Source organism: Paroedura picta, chromosome 3, assembly GCF_049243985.1.
Source record: "Paroedura picta isolate Pp20150507F chromosome 3, Ppicta_v3.0, whole genome shotgun sequence".
In the NCBI taxonomy this organism is placed as follows: domain Eukaryota; kingdom Metazoa; phylum Chordata; class Lepidosauria; order Squamata; family Gekkonidae; genus Paroedura; species Paroedura picta.
The window spans coordinates 1,648,185-1,664,707 of NC_135371.1; the positions used below are offsets into that span (position 1 = coordinate 1,648,185).

Here is a 16,523-nt window from a genome sequence, read left to right on the forward strand (position 1 = left end):
TATATATGGTATAGAATCATAGAATCGTAGAGTTGGAAGGAACCTCATGGGCCATCTAGTCGAACCCCCTGCACTATGCAGGACACTCACCACCCGATCGCTCATCTAGTGTAACCTGCCACCCTCTTGAGCCTTCACAGAATCAGCCTCTCCGTCAGATGGCTCTCCAGCCTCTGCTTAATAATTTCCAAAGATGGAGAACCCACCACCTCCCGAGGAAGCTTGTTCCACTGAAAAACCGCTCTAATGGTCAGGAACTTCTTCCGGATGTTTAGATGGAATTTCTTTTGAATTAATTTCATCCCATTGATTCTGGGGCAAGAGAACAATTCTGCTCCATCGTCTGTATGGCACCCTTTTAGATACAGACGGCTATCGGATCCCCTCTCAGTTGTCTCCTCTCCAGGCTAAACAGACCAAGCTCCCTCAGCCTTTCCTCATACACCTTGGTCTCCAAACCCTTCACCCTCTTTGTTGCCCTCCTCTGGACACGCTCCAGTTTGTCAACATCCCTCTCCAACTGGGGTGCCCAAAACTGAACACAGGACTCCAAGTGAGGCCAAACAAGAGCAAAGAGATCCAGGGCTGGACTGTGGAAGGCCTGACCTACAAGAGCCAGTCTGCCCTTTGTGGGGAGTCCCCCGTCTGCAAGGACATTTCTGGGAAATTAAAACTTTGTGTTTATTGGGTGCATTCTTGTCAGCCAAGAGTAAAAAGTCCTGTTTTAGTGTTGACCTGTAGCTGGGAGATTGTGAATATGACACAGTCAGGTTTACTACAGGTCTCTTAAGCAACTCTCCTTTATTAGGCTCCTGGCTTTGTGAACTCACTGAAAAAAGAAAAGATCCTGAACTAAATAGTCATTAAACAACTTGGACCTCTGGAAGGCTCGTTGTGTTTCTAAGCTATAAATCCGATCATTTCTATGGCTGCTTCTCTTTGTGTGATCTCCGATGGGATACAAACTGGCTACTCCATTTAAATTGTCTTCCACAGTCCCTGCAGCTATATTTCTTGTCTCCGGTGTGGACTACAAGATGCTCAGAAAGGTGTGTGCTGATGGAGAACCTCTTTCCACATTCCATGCATTTATATGGCTTCTCTCCTGTGTGGTATCTCCGATGGGCATTAAGGCTTGACCACTGGATGAAGCGTTTTCCACAATCCAGGCATTCAAATGGCTTCTCCCCTGTGTGGATTCTTTCATGATAGTTAAGGGACGTTCTGATACGGAAACTCTTTCCGCACTCCAAACATTTATATGGCTTTTCTCCTGTGTGGATTCTTCGGTGCTCCTTCAGGTGGCAGCTCTGACTGAAGCCTTTTCCACACTCCTGGCATTTATAGGGTTTCTCTCCAGAATGGACCCTTCGGTGGGAAGTGAGGTGTGGGCTCTGACTGAAGCATCTCCCACACACGGTGCACAGGTAGGGTTTCTCCCCCGAGTGGGTCCTCTGGTGTGAACGGAAGGAGGCGCTCCAACGGAAGGTCTTCCCACACACCAGGCACCCATAGGGCCTCTCCTCACTGTGGGTTCTCTTATGGGAACTGAGGCTCACGCTGAGAGTGAAGCTCTTCCCACACTCCAGGCATTTAAATGGCTTCTCTTCAGAGTGGGTTTTCTGATGCACAGTGAGGGCTGAGCTCCAGCGGAAGCTCTTCCCACATTCCAGGCATTTAAATGGCTTCTCCCCCGAATGGGTCCTCTGGTGTGAGGTTAGAGCTGCATTACACTTGAATGTCTTGCCGCACTCTGAGCACCGGCAGGGTTTTCGCCCCGTGTGGCTTCTTTGTTGAGAACTAAGGCTCAGACCAAAACTGTTTTCTCTCCCTGGACTCTCGGATGGCTCCTCCTTCAGATGGAGTCTCTGATGAGCAGTGAGGCTTACCAGCCTCCCGAAGCCCTTCCCACATTCAGCGCATTTGTACGTTTCCTCCCCTGCCTGGATTCTCTGATGGGAAGAAGAGCCGGTTTCCCACTTCAATACTTTATCCCTCCTCCTTCCTTTGCGATATTCCTCCTGGGCTGGACTTGCAAGGAGGACGCCGGCCTGGAGAACCACCACAGACTCAGTCCCGGACTTTTCGGCTTGGCTTTCTCCCTCCCTCTTTGGCTGTTCTGGATTCCAGGGAGGCTCTTCCTCCCCTCCACAGCTGCTCATGACGAGAGAGACCGCCCATCGCTCGCTGTAGTTCCCATCGTCCCCTCCACGGCCTGGTGGGAGGAACAAAGACTCCTGGTCAGAAGGGGAGAGAAGACTCTGAGCTGCCGACATAACAGAGCTTACTTTTCTGCAGAGTTAAGGCAGACCAAGCTCTTTTCTCCATTTTCATTTCCTAAGCCGGAAGGGCCACTCCCGCCTCTCGATGGAGTCCAACTAACACCTTCAGCCCCCAGCAGGATCCTGAGTGTGACCTTGGGCTGCCCTCTATGTCCCCAGGGGACAGGTGTTGCCCACCAGGTGTTTTAAATCTCCACCAAGTACAGTTGCGAGCGCCTTAGCTAGCAGCATGCGACCTAGCTGAAGTGATTCATGCCACTATGACCTCCAGACTAGACTACTGCAACTCACTACATAGGGCTGCCCTTTAAGCTGCTTTGAAATGGGGCTGTTCCACCAGGCCTCTGGCTGAGCCCAGAGACAGCGCTTGAAATCTGGCCTCCTGCCCCCAAACTCCATCCCACAGCCAGACTCCCTTCCCCCCCCAGTCCCCGCTCTCCTCCTCAAGAGAGGGGGCAGCACAGCTAATCTGCTGTAATCTAACTCTGAATCATGCTGGTGCTTATATTTCATGTTTATACTGTATTATTATTGCCTATTTACATATTGTTCTCTGGTACGAGACTTTGCGGATTGGCAGGTTATAAATAATTTAAAAAAATTATTCTCACATTATTCATGCCTTAGGAGCAACCAAGTGATATATAACTTCTGAACCTCTGAAGAGCCCTGCTGGGTGAGACAAACTGTCTCTCTAGTCCAGCCTCCTGTCTCACACAGCGGCCAACCAGTTCCTCTGGATGGCCAACAAGAGGGCACAGAGGCCGAGGCCTTCCCCCGATGTCACCTCCTGGCTCAGAGATTCAAAGGCTTTGAAATGCTCTGTGTATTTCCTTTTGTCTATTCAACTCATTCATCCCCTCAGTCGCCCTCCTCCTCTGCCTTTCTTCCGCCTCTGCAAGGTCCTTTTGGACACCGGGTGACTAGAAGTGTCAAAAATCCCTCCTCTCAAGCAAGGCAAAAGGGATCCTTACCCAGCCAGGCCACGGTCCCATAATTCTCCACCATGACTTCTCTGTACAAGGCTCTCTGGTCCGGATTCAGCAGCCCCCACTCGGCATTCGTGAAGCGCACCGCCACCTCCTCAAAGGAAACCGGACACTGGGAAGGAAGGGAGATATTTTCTCCTTACAAGGAATCCACCTGCTCCTGCGCAAATATTCTTTTGCTCACAACACAGTCCTTAGGCAGCCTTGTGCTGGAAGAGGCTCTTGGTCCCTCAAGGACAGTTCTCGCCCGTCCAGCCAGCAGGGGCTCACCAGGGGCTTGGACCGGGGGCCTTCTGCACGCCAGGCAGGCGCTCTACCTGGGAGACACAGACCCTCCTCCTCACCCAGGCCCCTCCTCTCAGGCTCTTGGTACCAAAAAAAGGAGTTCTACCTTCCAGGAACCCCCCAAGGAGAACAAGAGAGCCTGGCTGGGGGTTTTAAATGATAGCCCTCTTTAAATATTTGAAAGGTTGTCACTTGGAGGAGGGCAGGATGCTGTTCCCATTGGCTGCAGAGGAGAGGACACGCAGTAATGGGTTTAAACTTCAAGTACAACGATATAGGCTAGATATCAGGAAAAGATTTTTCACAGTCAGAGTACTTCAGCAGTGGAATAGGCTGCCTAAGGAGGTGGTGAGCTCCTCCTGCCCCCTCACTGGAAGTCTTCAAGCAAAGGTTGGATACACACTTTTCCTGGATGCTTTAGGATGCTTAGGGCTGATCCTGCGTTGAGCAGGGGGTTGGACTAGATGGCCTCTATGGCCCCTTCCAACTCCATGATTCTATGATTTCACAGGCCCCCCCCCAGTGTCCATTTGACGGAGCTCCCGGCCTCCGGAGCAGGCGGCTGGCTTCCCTTGCCGTGATCAGAAAGCCCAGGAAAGACCTTTTATTCATTACTGAAGCAGACGAGGCCCTCTTTGTCTCAGGACAAAAGAGAAGTCCCAAATCTCCAGGCCAAAAGGAAATGGCTCCCTCCAGGTGGGGGAGGGGGAGGGGTGGGGGAGGCCCGGGGCTTCTCTTCGCAGGTGAGCCGTCCCTGTCCCTTACCTGAGCCGGCCGCATCGTTGGTGTTTCCGCTCCACCCAAGGAGGAGAAGGTCCGGAGCCCGACTCTTCCGCTGCCGGGAGGGAGAAGGGCAAACTGAGAAGTTTGTATTCGAGGTGGGGAGACAGATCAGTCTCTTCCTTCCCTAAGGGGCTCAGAGGGCATGCCCTTGCGGGGGGTGGTGGTGGTGGGAGGCCCCCTTCTTCCCACCCCATGGGCATTCGGTGGGGCAGGATTCGCACTCCCTCCTCTCCCCCTGGCCTCCCCCCTCCTCCCCCCAGAAAATGACTCCTCCTTGCCCCCCTCCAAACTGCACCGACCCCCCAAGGCTCCTGCGGGGGGGGGCTCTGCCCCTGGATTCCCCTCCCCCAACCCCGCTCCGACCAGGCTGCGCGCCCTCTGGCAAGTCGGGGGTCCCCGTCCCCCGGGCGTCTCCCGGGCGTCTCCCGGCTTCCTTCTCCCGGAGGACCCAGGCGGCTGCCAGCGCCCAGCGCGTCCCCCCCCCGCCCCCCCTCCCCCCTGCACCGACCTCTCCCTGGGGGTCCCGCCGCCGCCCCCTTTGCTCCCGCCGCCTTCGGGCGCCTGCCTGGACTGGCCCTGCCCTGCCCACCCGCTCCCCTCCTGCCTGCCTGCCCGGGCGCAGGGAACTCTGGGACTCGTAGTCCAGGGGGGCCACCCCCAAGAGAGCCCTGCCCTCCCATTGCCCAGCCTCGGATGATGAAGATCGTAGAGATCAGGGGTAGTCAAACTGCGGCCCTCCAGATGTCCATGGACTATCAGGAAAAATAGCATTCGCTGGCAGGGGCTCATGGGAATTGTAGTCCATGGACATCTGGAGGGCCGCAGTTTGACTACCCCTGGTATAGATCCAGGGGTGACCAACACGTGCTGGTAGGGGCTCATGGGAATTGTAGTCCGTGGACATCTGGAGTGTCTATGGGATAGAGCCTGTCCAATAAGAGGAAACCGGGCTTTCTTGGGGGTGGCCCTCAGTGGTCCTGAGTCCCAGGTCCTTTGGGGAGGGTCCCCAACTCTTGAGGGGCAATTGGTGAAAATCAGGCCAACCTAATCTCTTATATAAGGTTATAATCATTATAAGGTCCTGCCCTGGGATGGGAACAATCTGGGGATTTGGGCGTGCAGCCCGACTTTTCGGAAGCGGATGGACTTCAATGAGAATGCCATAGCAGCGGGGGTCAAACTGTGGCTCGCTAGATTCCGTGGACTACAAGTCCCATGAGGCCCTGCCAGCATGGCCAGTTGTTAAAGGTTCTCCTGTAACCAAACATTTCCCAGAAAAGAAACATACAGTGGCTGACTCGCAATTTTTAAGGATCCAATAGATAAATCTAAAAAATGATTAAAACTGGAAGCTCCCCCCCCCCCCCCAGTTTTTAAGCTAAAAAAACCTTTGTCCCAGGGAGGTGAATTCTTCTTTTGATTTGTTTTTCTGTGTGGCTGTTTAACCCCACTGGATCTTGAAACCTGAATAGGCTAATTTGTAGCTGGATCTTTAAATGGGGCAAATTGAAATGCTAATCAGAGCTGCTCTTGTCAGGCTGAGTCCTTTTGGAAGTAAGGAATTATTTCCTTCTGCAGAACTTTACTAGAGGTGTTCGGAAACCACCGGGAACCAAAGGATGCATTCACTGAGGACATTGTTATTTACGACGGTTGGAGATAATAAAATCAGAGTCCAGCAGGGGCACTTTTAAGACCAACCAAGATCTATTCAGGGCTTGGGCTTTCGAGTGCAGGCCCTCTTCCTCAGACGGCTGGCGATGTTTCTGTTTAATACCTTTGCATTGATTTTGATTTCTACATAACAGACATGCTATTTGAACATTAGAGTAAGTGAATAGGACATTATACAAATACTATCATTTCTGTGAGGAACAAAACATATTTGTTTTCAGTAGTCTTCTCCCCTGTGTGGGTCCTTCGATGGGCATAAAGAGTTGAGCTCCGACTGAAGCTTTTCCCACAGTCCATGCATCTGTATGGCTTCTCCCCTGTGTGGATTCTTTCATGAAACTGAAGGCGTCTGCTGAGACAGAAACTCTTTCCACACTCCAAGCATTTATATGGCCTTTCTCCTGTATGGACTCTTTGGTGGCGAATAAGGTGCTGTTTGTGACTGAAGCATTTCCCACACACTGTGCACCGGTAGGGTTTCTCCCCTGAGTGGGATCTCTGATGTGAAGCGAGGCCTGACCTACCAGTGAAGCTCTTTCCACGCTGAAAGCATTTAATCAGTTTCTCCCCTGTGTGGGTTCTGTTGTGCACATTAAGTTGTACACTGTTGGGAAAACTCTTTCCACATTCCATGCACCATTCCATGATCTCCTGGAATTACAGTGCAGAGTCTGCATTTACTTTGTTTATTCCATTCTCAATCCTGTTGAATTCAGATCAATTTGAACTCGGGTCTTCCTCTCCCCCCCCCTCCCCATTGAAACACAAAAGTATTCTGTATGTGGTTAGGGTAGTTCTGAAGGTGGGGGGAGCAAATCCTCTTTCTTTCTTTTCTTGAAGGGGGGGGAGGAGAGGAGGCAAGCAGGGAGCCTCTATCTTTTCTTGGAGGGAGGGGGAGAGAGGATTGAAGAAGACAGAGGAGGGAGAAAAAATCCAAGACTGACTGAAATTGAGAAAAAATAGCGGCTTCTCCTTTAAGGCAAGCTTGTCACATGGCCACCTTTGGCCAATCAGGGCATCTCTACCATGGAGGTTCAAAACAGCCTGCTTTCCCAATCGGAATCTTGAAATATTGAGGTCCAAAAGCACTCTAAGATTTCGCACAATATAGGCAGGGTCACTCTGGATCAATCCTTGGTGTAAACTGCATGCTTTTATTCCAATCCCAGATCGATTCAGTCTCTGCCGTCTACACAGAATGTGATTTCCATTTTGATTTTGGGCAATTTAAATTTTCCTTCTGCTTAAGGATTGATCCGGAGTGACCCTATCTTTAATGTGCGATATCTTCGATTGCTTTTAATGCTCAATATTTTAAGATTTAGATTGAGAAAGCAGGCTGTTTCGAATCTGGGCTCTCCTCCGTGGTAGAGACGCTCTGATTGGCCAAAGGTGGCCATGTGACAAGCTTGTCTTAAAGGAGAAGCCCCTAATTTCTCTCAACTTCTGTCGGTCTTGGATTTTTTCTCCCTCCTCTGTCTTCTTCAATCCTCCCCCCTCTCCAAGAAAAGAAAGAGGCTCCCTGCTTGGCTCCCCCCCCCTCTGAACTGCCCTAACCACCTGTAGAACACTTTCCTGTTTCAATGGGGAGGGGGGGATAGAGGAGGAGCCGAGTTCAAATCGATCTGAATTCAACAGGATTGACAATGGAATAAACAAAGTAAGTGCAGACTCTGGCCTTCTTGCTGCAGAAGGAAAATTTAAATTGCCCACAATCAAAACGGAAATCGGATTTTGTGTAGACGGCAGGGACTGAATCGACCTGAGATTGGAATAGAAGCTCCGTGCAGTTTACACCCAGCTCCTCTAGAAAATGGAGGCTAGGGAGTGGGGGCTCTGTGGCATTGTACACACAAACCCTGAATTCATCCCCCAAACCCGAGTTTCCTAGCCTTTATATGCAAGACGTGGGCACCAGTGTGATTTGCTGTTTACAAGAGAATCCATTTATTTCAAAAATAAATCAACACCTAATGGCCACCCCCTCCGAAAACACCACAAACCTGAAGACCTGTTGCCAGGAACGTGCTAGAAGTTAGGGCCAAAATGTTATGGTTGTCACCTGTTGCGTCATTACCCCCGTGGAGGGCCAAGTCCTGAGACACCCCCTGGGTAGCACCACTTGCTTTAGTTAGGCAGATACAAGGGCAAAGCAGGGAGTTTGGCTAAGCCGCCCTCCCTGTGAGGTAGAACTGCCATCCCCTCTGAACCTTGGCCCCTAGCCTCCCGGAACCCAGAGGCAGTGCTGGAGTCTCAAACAAGCCCAGGGAAGAGAAACCTAACAAACTGCAAAGGCAGAGCGACAGGGCAGACACTGGGGGTGGATGGGGTGTCCCCTCATGGCATATTCAAGAAACAGGCAAGTATCAACAAATATTTTGATTTTATTTAAGGAGCACAAAAAGCCAGTTTAATACTAGCAGTGAACAAAATACGCCCATTGCTGCCATATTTGTAGCGAAGCACTTATGCTCACAAGTGGAGCTTCAAAGTCCATAGAGCATGAGCAGAGTTCCACAGTTTCAGAGTGGTCAGACCGAAAGGGTCCAAAGGAACAGAGGGCCTCGTGACATGCAGGACAAAGTATGAAACAAAATGGGACTCCTTATGGAAGAGCCCCAAGTGGACCTTCCTAAATAAAACCAACCCAATCCATATGCCAGTTATCAATTAGGCCCCCAGGGGCCTCCTCCGTGCCAGCAGGCTGCTTTGCCACAGGAGTTGGCAGCTGTCCTTTCGCTAGGAGTGGGAGGCAATAAGGACGCCAGCGGATAGGGGAAATGCTCTTTCATGGATCACAATGAGCAGGCAGTTGCCATTCACAGGACAATATAGCTGTATCAATCCAGCATTCAGACACACCAAGCAAGGGAATCTCTCCAGCTATCCGGTGCTCCAGGGACAGCAGAGATGCAGATTTCAGCCAGAGCTTGGTCCCGGCCTGCATTGAACTCCCTGTGCCAAGCCCATACCCCTCTCTTTATGCCTGAGTTTAAGCAGTAAACACGGTGGATGGATTGTGCCTGGCTCCCAGTTCCTCATTCTGAACACCTGTTCCAGTAGCAAAGACAACAGCCGGTGAACCCAGCCCAGCCCAGGACCCTCCTTAACGTGCTGCAGCTGTCAATCCTCCCCAATTGCAGGGAATTTGGGCAAACATGTTTTTGAGAGACACAGAGAGAGACTGCTTGTGATTCAGCAAAAGCAGCACAGCAAAATCTCATTTCTAAGGCAAGGAAAGGAATATCATATCATATATATATATAATATTTAATTTGAACTCTGGTGCTGGAAACTCTCTTAGACTGCAAGAAGAACAAACCAGAAGAAAAAAAGGAATCACAAGATAATGTAATAGTCCTCTCTGTATTATTGATAAAAGTCCACTTTATGAAATTCTCAGACTGGGATGAGCATTTGCCAATATGATATATATTACTATAACAAAACAACATTGGAAGAGCAACCACTGATGAAGATACACAGAAAGTGGGCTATTTACTTAGAATCCCGTTTTGGTTTACTCTTTATCATTATTTGGATTTTTACTAATAATACAGAGAGGACTATTACATTATCTTACCTTGTGATTCCCTTTTTTTTCTTCTGAGTTCATATTGAGGAATCTATGGTTCTATATTTGATAGGAGAACAAACCGGTCAGTCCTAGAGGAGATCAGCCCTGCCTGCTCCTGAGAAGGCCAGATCCTGAAGATGAAACTCAAATACTTTGGCCACCTCATGAGAAGGAAGGACTCCCTGGAAAAGAGCCTAATGCTGGGAGCGATCGAGGGCAAAAGAAGAAGGGGACGACAGAGAATGAGGTGGCTGGATGGAGTCACTGAAGCAGTAGGTGCAAACTTAAATGGACACTGGGGAACGGTAGAGGACAGGAAGGCCCGGAGGATCATTGTCCAGGGGGTCGCAATGGATCGGACACGACTTCGCACCTAACAACAAATCTATCTATCTATCTATCTATCTATCTATCTATCTATCTATCTATCTATCTATCTATCTATCTATCTATCTATCTATCTATCTATCTATCTATCTATCTATCTATCTATCTATCTTGATATAGATATATTGATATAGATATATTGATATGATCTGATATATGATATGATGTGAGAAAGGACAAGGCCTGCCACTAAACTCCTCGTAACAATATCTTCCACATCTCTGCCCACACACAAGCGAGGTTAATAACCGATCAGGGGCTTAGCCGAAAAAGCTGACTGCACTGTGACCCACCCAAAGAGGTCAGTTTCTCAGAAAATTAATTGGCAACCGCAGGAGATTATGAGACCTCTTGTCTTCCAGCAGTCCATGGAGGCCCAGCACCTGAGCATCAAGGATCCAGGTGCAGAAGCTCCAAGGACCATCTTATCTGAGAAGAGAGAGAGAGGGAGAGAGAGAGCTCTTTGATGGGATGCCAAAATCAGATCTCCATCTGAATCTTGTCCCACCGTCTGTGCACCTCTATTTCTTCTCTCTGGTGTGGACTGTATTGTGATGTGTAAGCTCTATACCCATGGAAAACCCCTTTCCACACTGAAAGCATTGAAACGGTTTCTCCTCTGTGTGGGTTCTGTTGTGCACATTAAGTTGTGCACGGTTGGCAAAACTCTTTCCACATTCCAAGCATATATATGGCTTCTCCCCTGTGTGGGTCCTTCGATGGGCATAAAGAGTTGAGTTTTGACTGAAGCTTTTCCCACAGTCCATGCATTTGTATGGCTTCTCCCCTGTGTGGATTCTGTTGTGCATATTAAGTGTTACACTGTCGACAAAACTCTTTCCACACTCCAAGCATTTATATGGCCTTTCTCCTGTATGGACTCTTTGGTGGCGAATAAGGAGATGTCTGTGACTGAAGCATTTCCCGCACACTGTGCACCGGTAGGGTTTCTCCCCTGAGTGGGATCTCCGATGTGAATCGAGGCCTGACCTACCAGTGAAGCTCTTTCCACACTGAAAGCATTTAAACGGTTTCTCCCCTGTGTGGGTTCTGTTGTGCACATTAAGTTGTGCACGGTTGACAAAACCCTTTCCACATTCCATGCATATATATGGCTTCTCTCCTGTGTGGGATCTTCGATGGGTATTAAGACTTGATCTCTGGCTGAAGCTTTTCCCACAATGCAGGCATTCATATGGCTTCTCCCCTGTGTGGATTCTGTTGTGCATATTAAGTGTTACACTGTCGACAAAACTCTTTCCACATTCCATGCATTTATATGGCTTCTCTCCTGTGTGGGATCTTCGATGCGTATTAAGACTTGATCTCTGGCTGAAGCTTTTCCCACAATGCAGGCATTCATATGGCTTCTCCCCTGTGTGGATTCTGTTGTGCGTATTAAGTGTTACACTGTTAACAAAACTCTTTCCACATTCCATGCATTTATATGGCTTCTCTCCCGTGTGGGATCTCCGATGGGTATTAAGACTTGAGCTATGGCTGAAGCTTTTCCCACAATCCAGGCATTCATATGGCTTCTCCCCTGTGTGGATTTTTTCATGATAGTTAAGGGACGTTCTAATACGGAAACTCTTTCCACACTCCAAGCATTTAAATGGCTTTTCTCCCGTGTGGACACTTTGGTGTACTTTCAGGTTGGAGCTCTGAGTGAAGCCTTTCCCACACTCCTGGCATTTATAGGGTTTCTCTCCAGAATGGACTCTTCGGTGGGAACTGAGTTGTGAACTCTGAATAAAGCATTTCCCACACACCATGCACTGGTGGGGTTTCTCCCCCAAGTGGGTCCTCTGGTGTGAATGGAAGGAGGCGCTCCAACGGAAGGTCTTCCCACACACCAGGCACTCATAGGGCCTCTCCTCACTGTGGGTTCTCTTATGGGAACTGAGGCTCACGCTGAGAGTGAAGCTCTTCCCACACTCCAGGCATTTATACGGCTTCTCTTCCGAGTGGGTTTTCTGATGCACAGTGAGGGCTGAGCTCCAGCGGAAGCTCTTCCCACATTCCAGGCATTTAAATGGCTTCTCCCCCGAATGGGTCCTCTGATGTGACGTTAGAGCTGCATTACACTTGAATGTCTTGCCGCACTCTGAGCACCGGCAGGGTTCTCGCCCCGTGTGGCTTCTTTGTTGAGAACTAAGGCTCAGACCAAAACTGTTTTCTCTCCCTGGACTCTCGGATGGCTCCTCCCTCAAATGGATTCTCTGATGAGCAGTGAGGCTTAGGAGCCTCCCGAAGCCCTTCCCACATTCAGCGCAGTTGTACGTTTCCTCCCCTGCCTGGATTCTCTGATGGGAAGAAGAGCCGGTTTCCCACTTCAATACTTTATCCCTCCTCCTTCCTTTGCGATATTCCTCCTGGGCTGGACTTGCAAGGAGGACGCCGGCCTGGAGAACCACCACAGACTCAGTCCCGGACTTCTCGGCTTGGCTTTCTCCCTCCCACTTTGGCTGTTCTGGATTCCAGGGAGGCTCTTCCTCCCCTCCACAGCTGCTCATGACGAGAGAGACCGCCCATCGCTCGCTGTAGTTCCCATCGTCCCCTCCACGGCCTGGTGGGAGGAACAAAGACTCCTGGTCAGAAGGGAAGAGAAGACTCTGAGCTGCCGACATAACAGAGCTGACTTTTCTGCAGAGTTAAGGCAGATCAAGCTCTTTCCTCCATTTTCATTTGGTTCCTAAGCCGGAAGGGCCACTCCCGCCTCTCGATGGAGTCCAACTAACACCTTCAGCCCCCAGCAGGATCCTGGGTGTGACCTTGGCCTGCACTCCATGTCCCCAGGGGACAGGTGTTGCCCACCAGGTGGTTTAAATCTCCACCAAGTACAGTTGCGAGCGCCTTAGCTAGCAGCATGCGACCTAGCTGAAGTGATTCATGCCACTATGACCTCCAGACTAGACTACTGCAACTCACTACATAGGGCTGCCCTTTAAGCTGCTTTAGAAGCTTGAACTGATTCAGAAGGGAGATGTCTGGTCCTTACAAAGACCCAGCAGGGACCACATTCTCTGTGTAAGGTACTAATTCTTTTCATCCGCCCAACCCCCTCATCCTCTGCCCTCCTTCTCCTCTTCCCTTCTTCCGGGTCTGCAAGGTCCTTTTGGAGACCGGGTGATCAGAAAAGTCACTGTGAGTCTCCTTGAGAAAGGCAGACTACGGACAACATAAATCCAGAAGCAACAGTGGCAGAAATCCGTCCTCTCGAGCAAGACAAAAGGGAGCCTTACCCAGCCAGGCCACGTTCCCGTAATTCTCCACCATGACCTCTCTGTACAAGGCTCTCTGGTCCGGATTCAGCAGCCCCCACTCGGCCTTCGTGAAGCGCACCGCCACCTCCTCAAAGGAAACCGGACCCTGGAAAAGAAGGGAGATCTTTTTTTCCGCACAAGGAATCCACCTGTTCCTGCACAAATATTATTTTGCCCACAACACAGTCAAGAATCGCACAAAGCAGCTTTGAACTGCATGAGGCCAGCACTAGCTGGCCAGGGCCCCATGCTGGGGATTGAACCTGGGGCCTCCTCCACACCAGGTGTCTGTCATGAACCCTGGTTCCTGACCCTCTGCCACTGAGCCACGGACCACCCTCCTCACCCAGACCCCTCGTCTCAGGTTCTTGTTCCTGGAAATGGGAGCTCCACCTTCGAGGAACCCTGGAGACCCCTGTGCTGGGGCACCCACAGTCCTCCCAGGGTCCATTCACAGAAGAAGTCAGGCTGAATAGAGGGTGGTCACGAAGCCCAGGAAACCCCTGTCGTGTCTGTCTTTCTGTATCGAAGCCTGTGAGGTCTTGGGGGAAATCTCGGGCGGCGTCTGACCAAAGAAGCTCCAAATCACAAAGACAAATGGACAGGGCTCCTTCCAGCCCCGCCGGAGGAAAAGGAGGCCTCTGGCTCTCTCCGCAGGTGAGCCGTCCCTTACCTGAGCCGGCCGCATCTTCGGTGTTTCCGCTCTGCCCCCCAAGGAGGACGAGGTCCAGACCCGGGCTCTGCTGCTCTGCCGCTGCCGGGAGGGAGACACGTTGGTCTTGGTTTACTTTCGTCCTCGAGACCCCCATCGTCCTCCCCAAAAGGGCTCACGGGGTCCCCCCCCCGGGCCAGCCCGCCTCCCACCCCACCCGGGATTCGAACTCGCTCCTCTGCAGGGTCTCCTTCCCTCGGGTGTTCACGCCGTCGTCCCCCATCGCAACCCCAGCTCCTGGGGGGAGGGCAGGGGTGGGCGGGCGCCCCGGCAAGGGGATGCCTCCCATTCGTGGGAAGGGGCTTCTCTTGCCCGGCAGAGCCGCTCTTCCCAGGACCCCCCACCCCACCCCACCCCACCCCACCCGCCCCCCAGGCCTGGGAAGGCCGCGAGGGGGGTGGGGAGAGTCTGGCCTTGCCACCCCCCGCCCGGGATCCCCCGAGGAGCAGCAGCTGCAAAAGCCGGGCGGGAAATGGGCGGGGGGCAGAAGGGGAGGAGAGCAGTCAAACGGGGGGGGGGTGCAAGGGGGGAGGAGGAGCGAGGCGTCCCCGTTGATTTGGGGGGCTCCCCCCCCTCCAGCCGCCCCTTTCATTTCACTGACCTCGACCGGGAGACCCGCAGATCGCGGAGCTTCGCTTCCCCCTTCCCGGGAAGGCTCCCTCCCTCCCAGCCGCGCGGGCGCAAAGGACTCTGGGACTTGTAGTTCGGGCTGCAAGAGAGAGAGGGAGAGGGGCTGCGATTGTGTTTCTTCTGGAAAAGGGTTCAATCTTATGTTTCCTGGGTTTGCTGCCGGCTTGACTCTGCGGCTGTCTGTTCCTGGGCCGGGTTTTGCAGGTGGTCTCCCGGTGGCTCCCGGGCAGGTGGCCCCTGTGGGCTTGCAGTAAAAAGGCCCCCCCCCCCAGCACATGGCGCACCTTTATTTATGCAGAGGCAGACAAAGAGCCTTCCTGGGGGCCCCCAATTGGTCAGTCCATGCAAACCCCCAGCAAGAGATCAGCGGGCATCCCACGGCCTTATATGGCAAAAAGCCAAAGCCTAATTAACGTGGAGAGCAATCCCAAGGGGAGTGGCTTGCCAACCTCCAGGCCTGGCCAAAACCAGGACCACAGGCCCCCTCGCGCCCTCAGGGGCCATAATAAACCCAGAAATCCCCCGTTGGCTCCCGCCTCCCTTGGCGTTCCAAGGCCCCCTTTCGCCTCCTGACCTTGGCAGGCTCTGCGAAGTCTCAACATTTGCAGCGATCGGACCAGAGAGCGTTCCTGGTTGCTCTCGTGTTGCATTTGACCGCCCAGTGAATCCCGCGGCCCTCCTAACCCCTACCTGTCCCCAGGTATGAAGCCCCCTAGGGGGAGATTGACCCTTTGTCCCTGCCAAGGAGTCTGCTCATCCAAGGGTTCCTGTGGATCCTATTTGTTCTAGTCTGCTGAGTAAATATTCCTTTTGGATTTCACTACAATTGTGGCCTGGAGGAAGGGATTATTCTGGTGACTTTACAGAGGTGTTTTCTGCCTGGTTCATGACACTATTTGATAGAATTTGAACCACTTTGTCCCAAGATAAGAGGGCTCTAGGGCAGGGGTAGTCAAACTGCGGCCCTCCAGATGTCCATGGACTACAATTCCCAGGAGCCCCTGCCAGCTTTCGCTGGCAGGGGCTCCTGGGAATTGTAGTCCATGGACATCTGGAGGGCCGCAGTTTGACTACCCCTGCTCCAGGGCATTCCCACCACATGTGGAAGAAGTCCAAGTGACCGCCTTGCAGAGACTGCAAGAGAACCACCCTGACCCCTCTCCCCCTCCTCTTCTCCAGGCTGGACGTTCCCAAGCCTTTCCTCCCAGGGGCTTGGGCCCCAGATGACCCTCATCGCTCTGCTCTGCACCCTCTCTCCATTTTGCCCACATCCTTTGTGAAGTGAGGCCTCCAGGTGCAGTCTGACCAGTGTAGTATACAGGGGGACCAGGTTAAGGTGACCCTTCCCCCTCCGTTTGGTCTGTTTAGCCTGGAGAGGAGGGGACTGAGAGGGGATCTGAGAACCATCTTCAAGTATTTAAAAGGCTGCCATGTGGAGGATGGAGCAGAGTTGTTCTCTCTTGCCCCAGAGGGATGGACCAGAACCAACAGGATGAAATTAATTCAAAAGAAATTCCATCTAAACATCAGGAAGAAGTTCCTGACAGAGCAGTTGAGCCATCTGTTGGCTGATTCTGTGAAGGCTCAAGGGGGTGGCAGGTGGCAGGAGATGAGCGAGAGGGTGGTGAGTGTCCTGCATTGTGCAGGGGGTTGGACTAGATGACCCAGGAGGTCTCTTCCATCTCTACGATCCTATGCTCCCCAATTGTTAATATGACCCTCAGAAACAAGTCAGGTTAGCCTAAGCCAAGCAGAAAGAATAAATAGAAATCGAAAGAGGGGGAGTCTCTTTTCTGGGGCGTGGATTTCCTGGGCTCTTTTCCCCTCACGAGGGCTGTCTTTTGTAACTAGAGGCCTAGTGAGTGGGGCCCAACAAGCCATTGTGCCTCAAGGACTGCAGTACGGAGAATAAACCAGCTTCAGTGAGGGCAGATGCTG

At 51.8% G+C, this 16,523-nt stretch overlaps 2 protein-coding genes across 6 annotated transcripts; both read right to left on the reverse strand.

The window, feature by feature from the left end:
• Positions 1-784: 784 nt before the first annotated feature.
• Positions 785-13,935, reverse strand: LOC143834070 (uncharacterized). 4 transcript variants are annotated; one of them, XM_077330639.1, is made up of 4 exons: positions 13,223-13,266; positions 4,322-4,391; positions 3,257-3,383; positions 785-2,215 (listed from the first exon to the last, which is right to left on the reverse strand). In XM_077330639.1, exons 2-4 carry the CDS (start codon positions 4,334-4,336, stop codon positions 924-926), a joined length of 1,434 nt encoding a protein of 477 aa, XP_077186754.1. In that variant the 5' UTR covers positions 4,337-4,391; positions 13,223-13,266; the 3' UTR covers positions 785-923. The 4 variants fall into 4 exon arrangements, with proteins under 4 accessions (XP_077186754.1, XP_077186758.1, XP_077186757.1 ...); XM_077330643.1 differs by lacking the exon at positions 13,223-13,266 and adding an exon at positions 4,848-5,029; XM_077330642.1 differs by lacking the exons at positions 4,322-4,391; positions 13,223-13,266 and adding an exon at positions 13,917-13,935 and having other exon boundaries at positions 785-2,237.
• On the reverse strand, positions 5,180-14,877 carry LOC143833934 (uncharacterized). Of its 2 annotated transcripts, XM_077330274.1 has the most exons (5): positions 14,557-14,877; positions 13,917-13,997; positions 13,223-13,349; positions 10,560-12,546; positions 5,180-6,629 (listed from the first exon to the last, which is right to left on the reverse strand). In XM_077330274.1, the coding sequence occupies exons 1-5, from the start codon at positions 14,860-14,862 to the stop codon at positions 6,185-6,187; spliced, it is 2,946 nt and encodes a 981-aa protein (XP_077186389.1). In that variant the 5' UTR covers positions 14,863-14,877; the 3' UTR covers positions 5,180-6,184. The 2 variants fall into 2 exon arrangements, with proteins under 2 accessions (XP_077186389.1, XP_077186388.1); XM_077330273.1 differs by lacking the exon at positions 5,180-6,629 and having other exon boundaries at positions 8,380-12,546.
• Between the last annotated feature and the right edge of the window lie 1,646 nt (positions 14,878-16,523).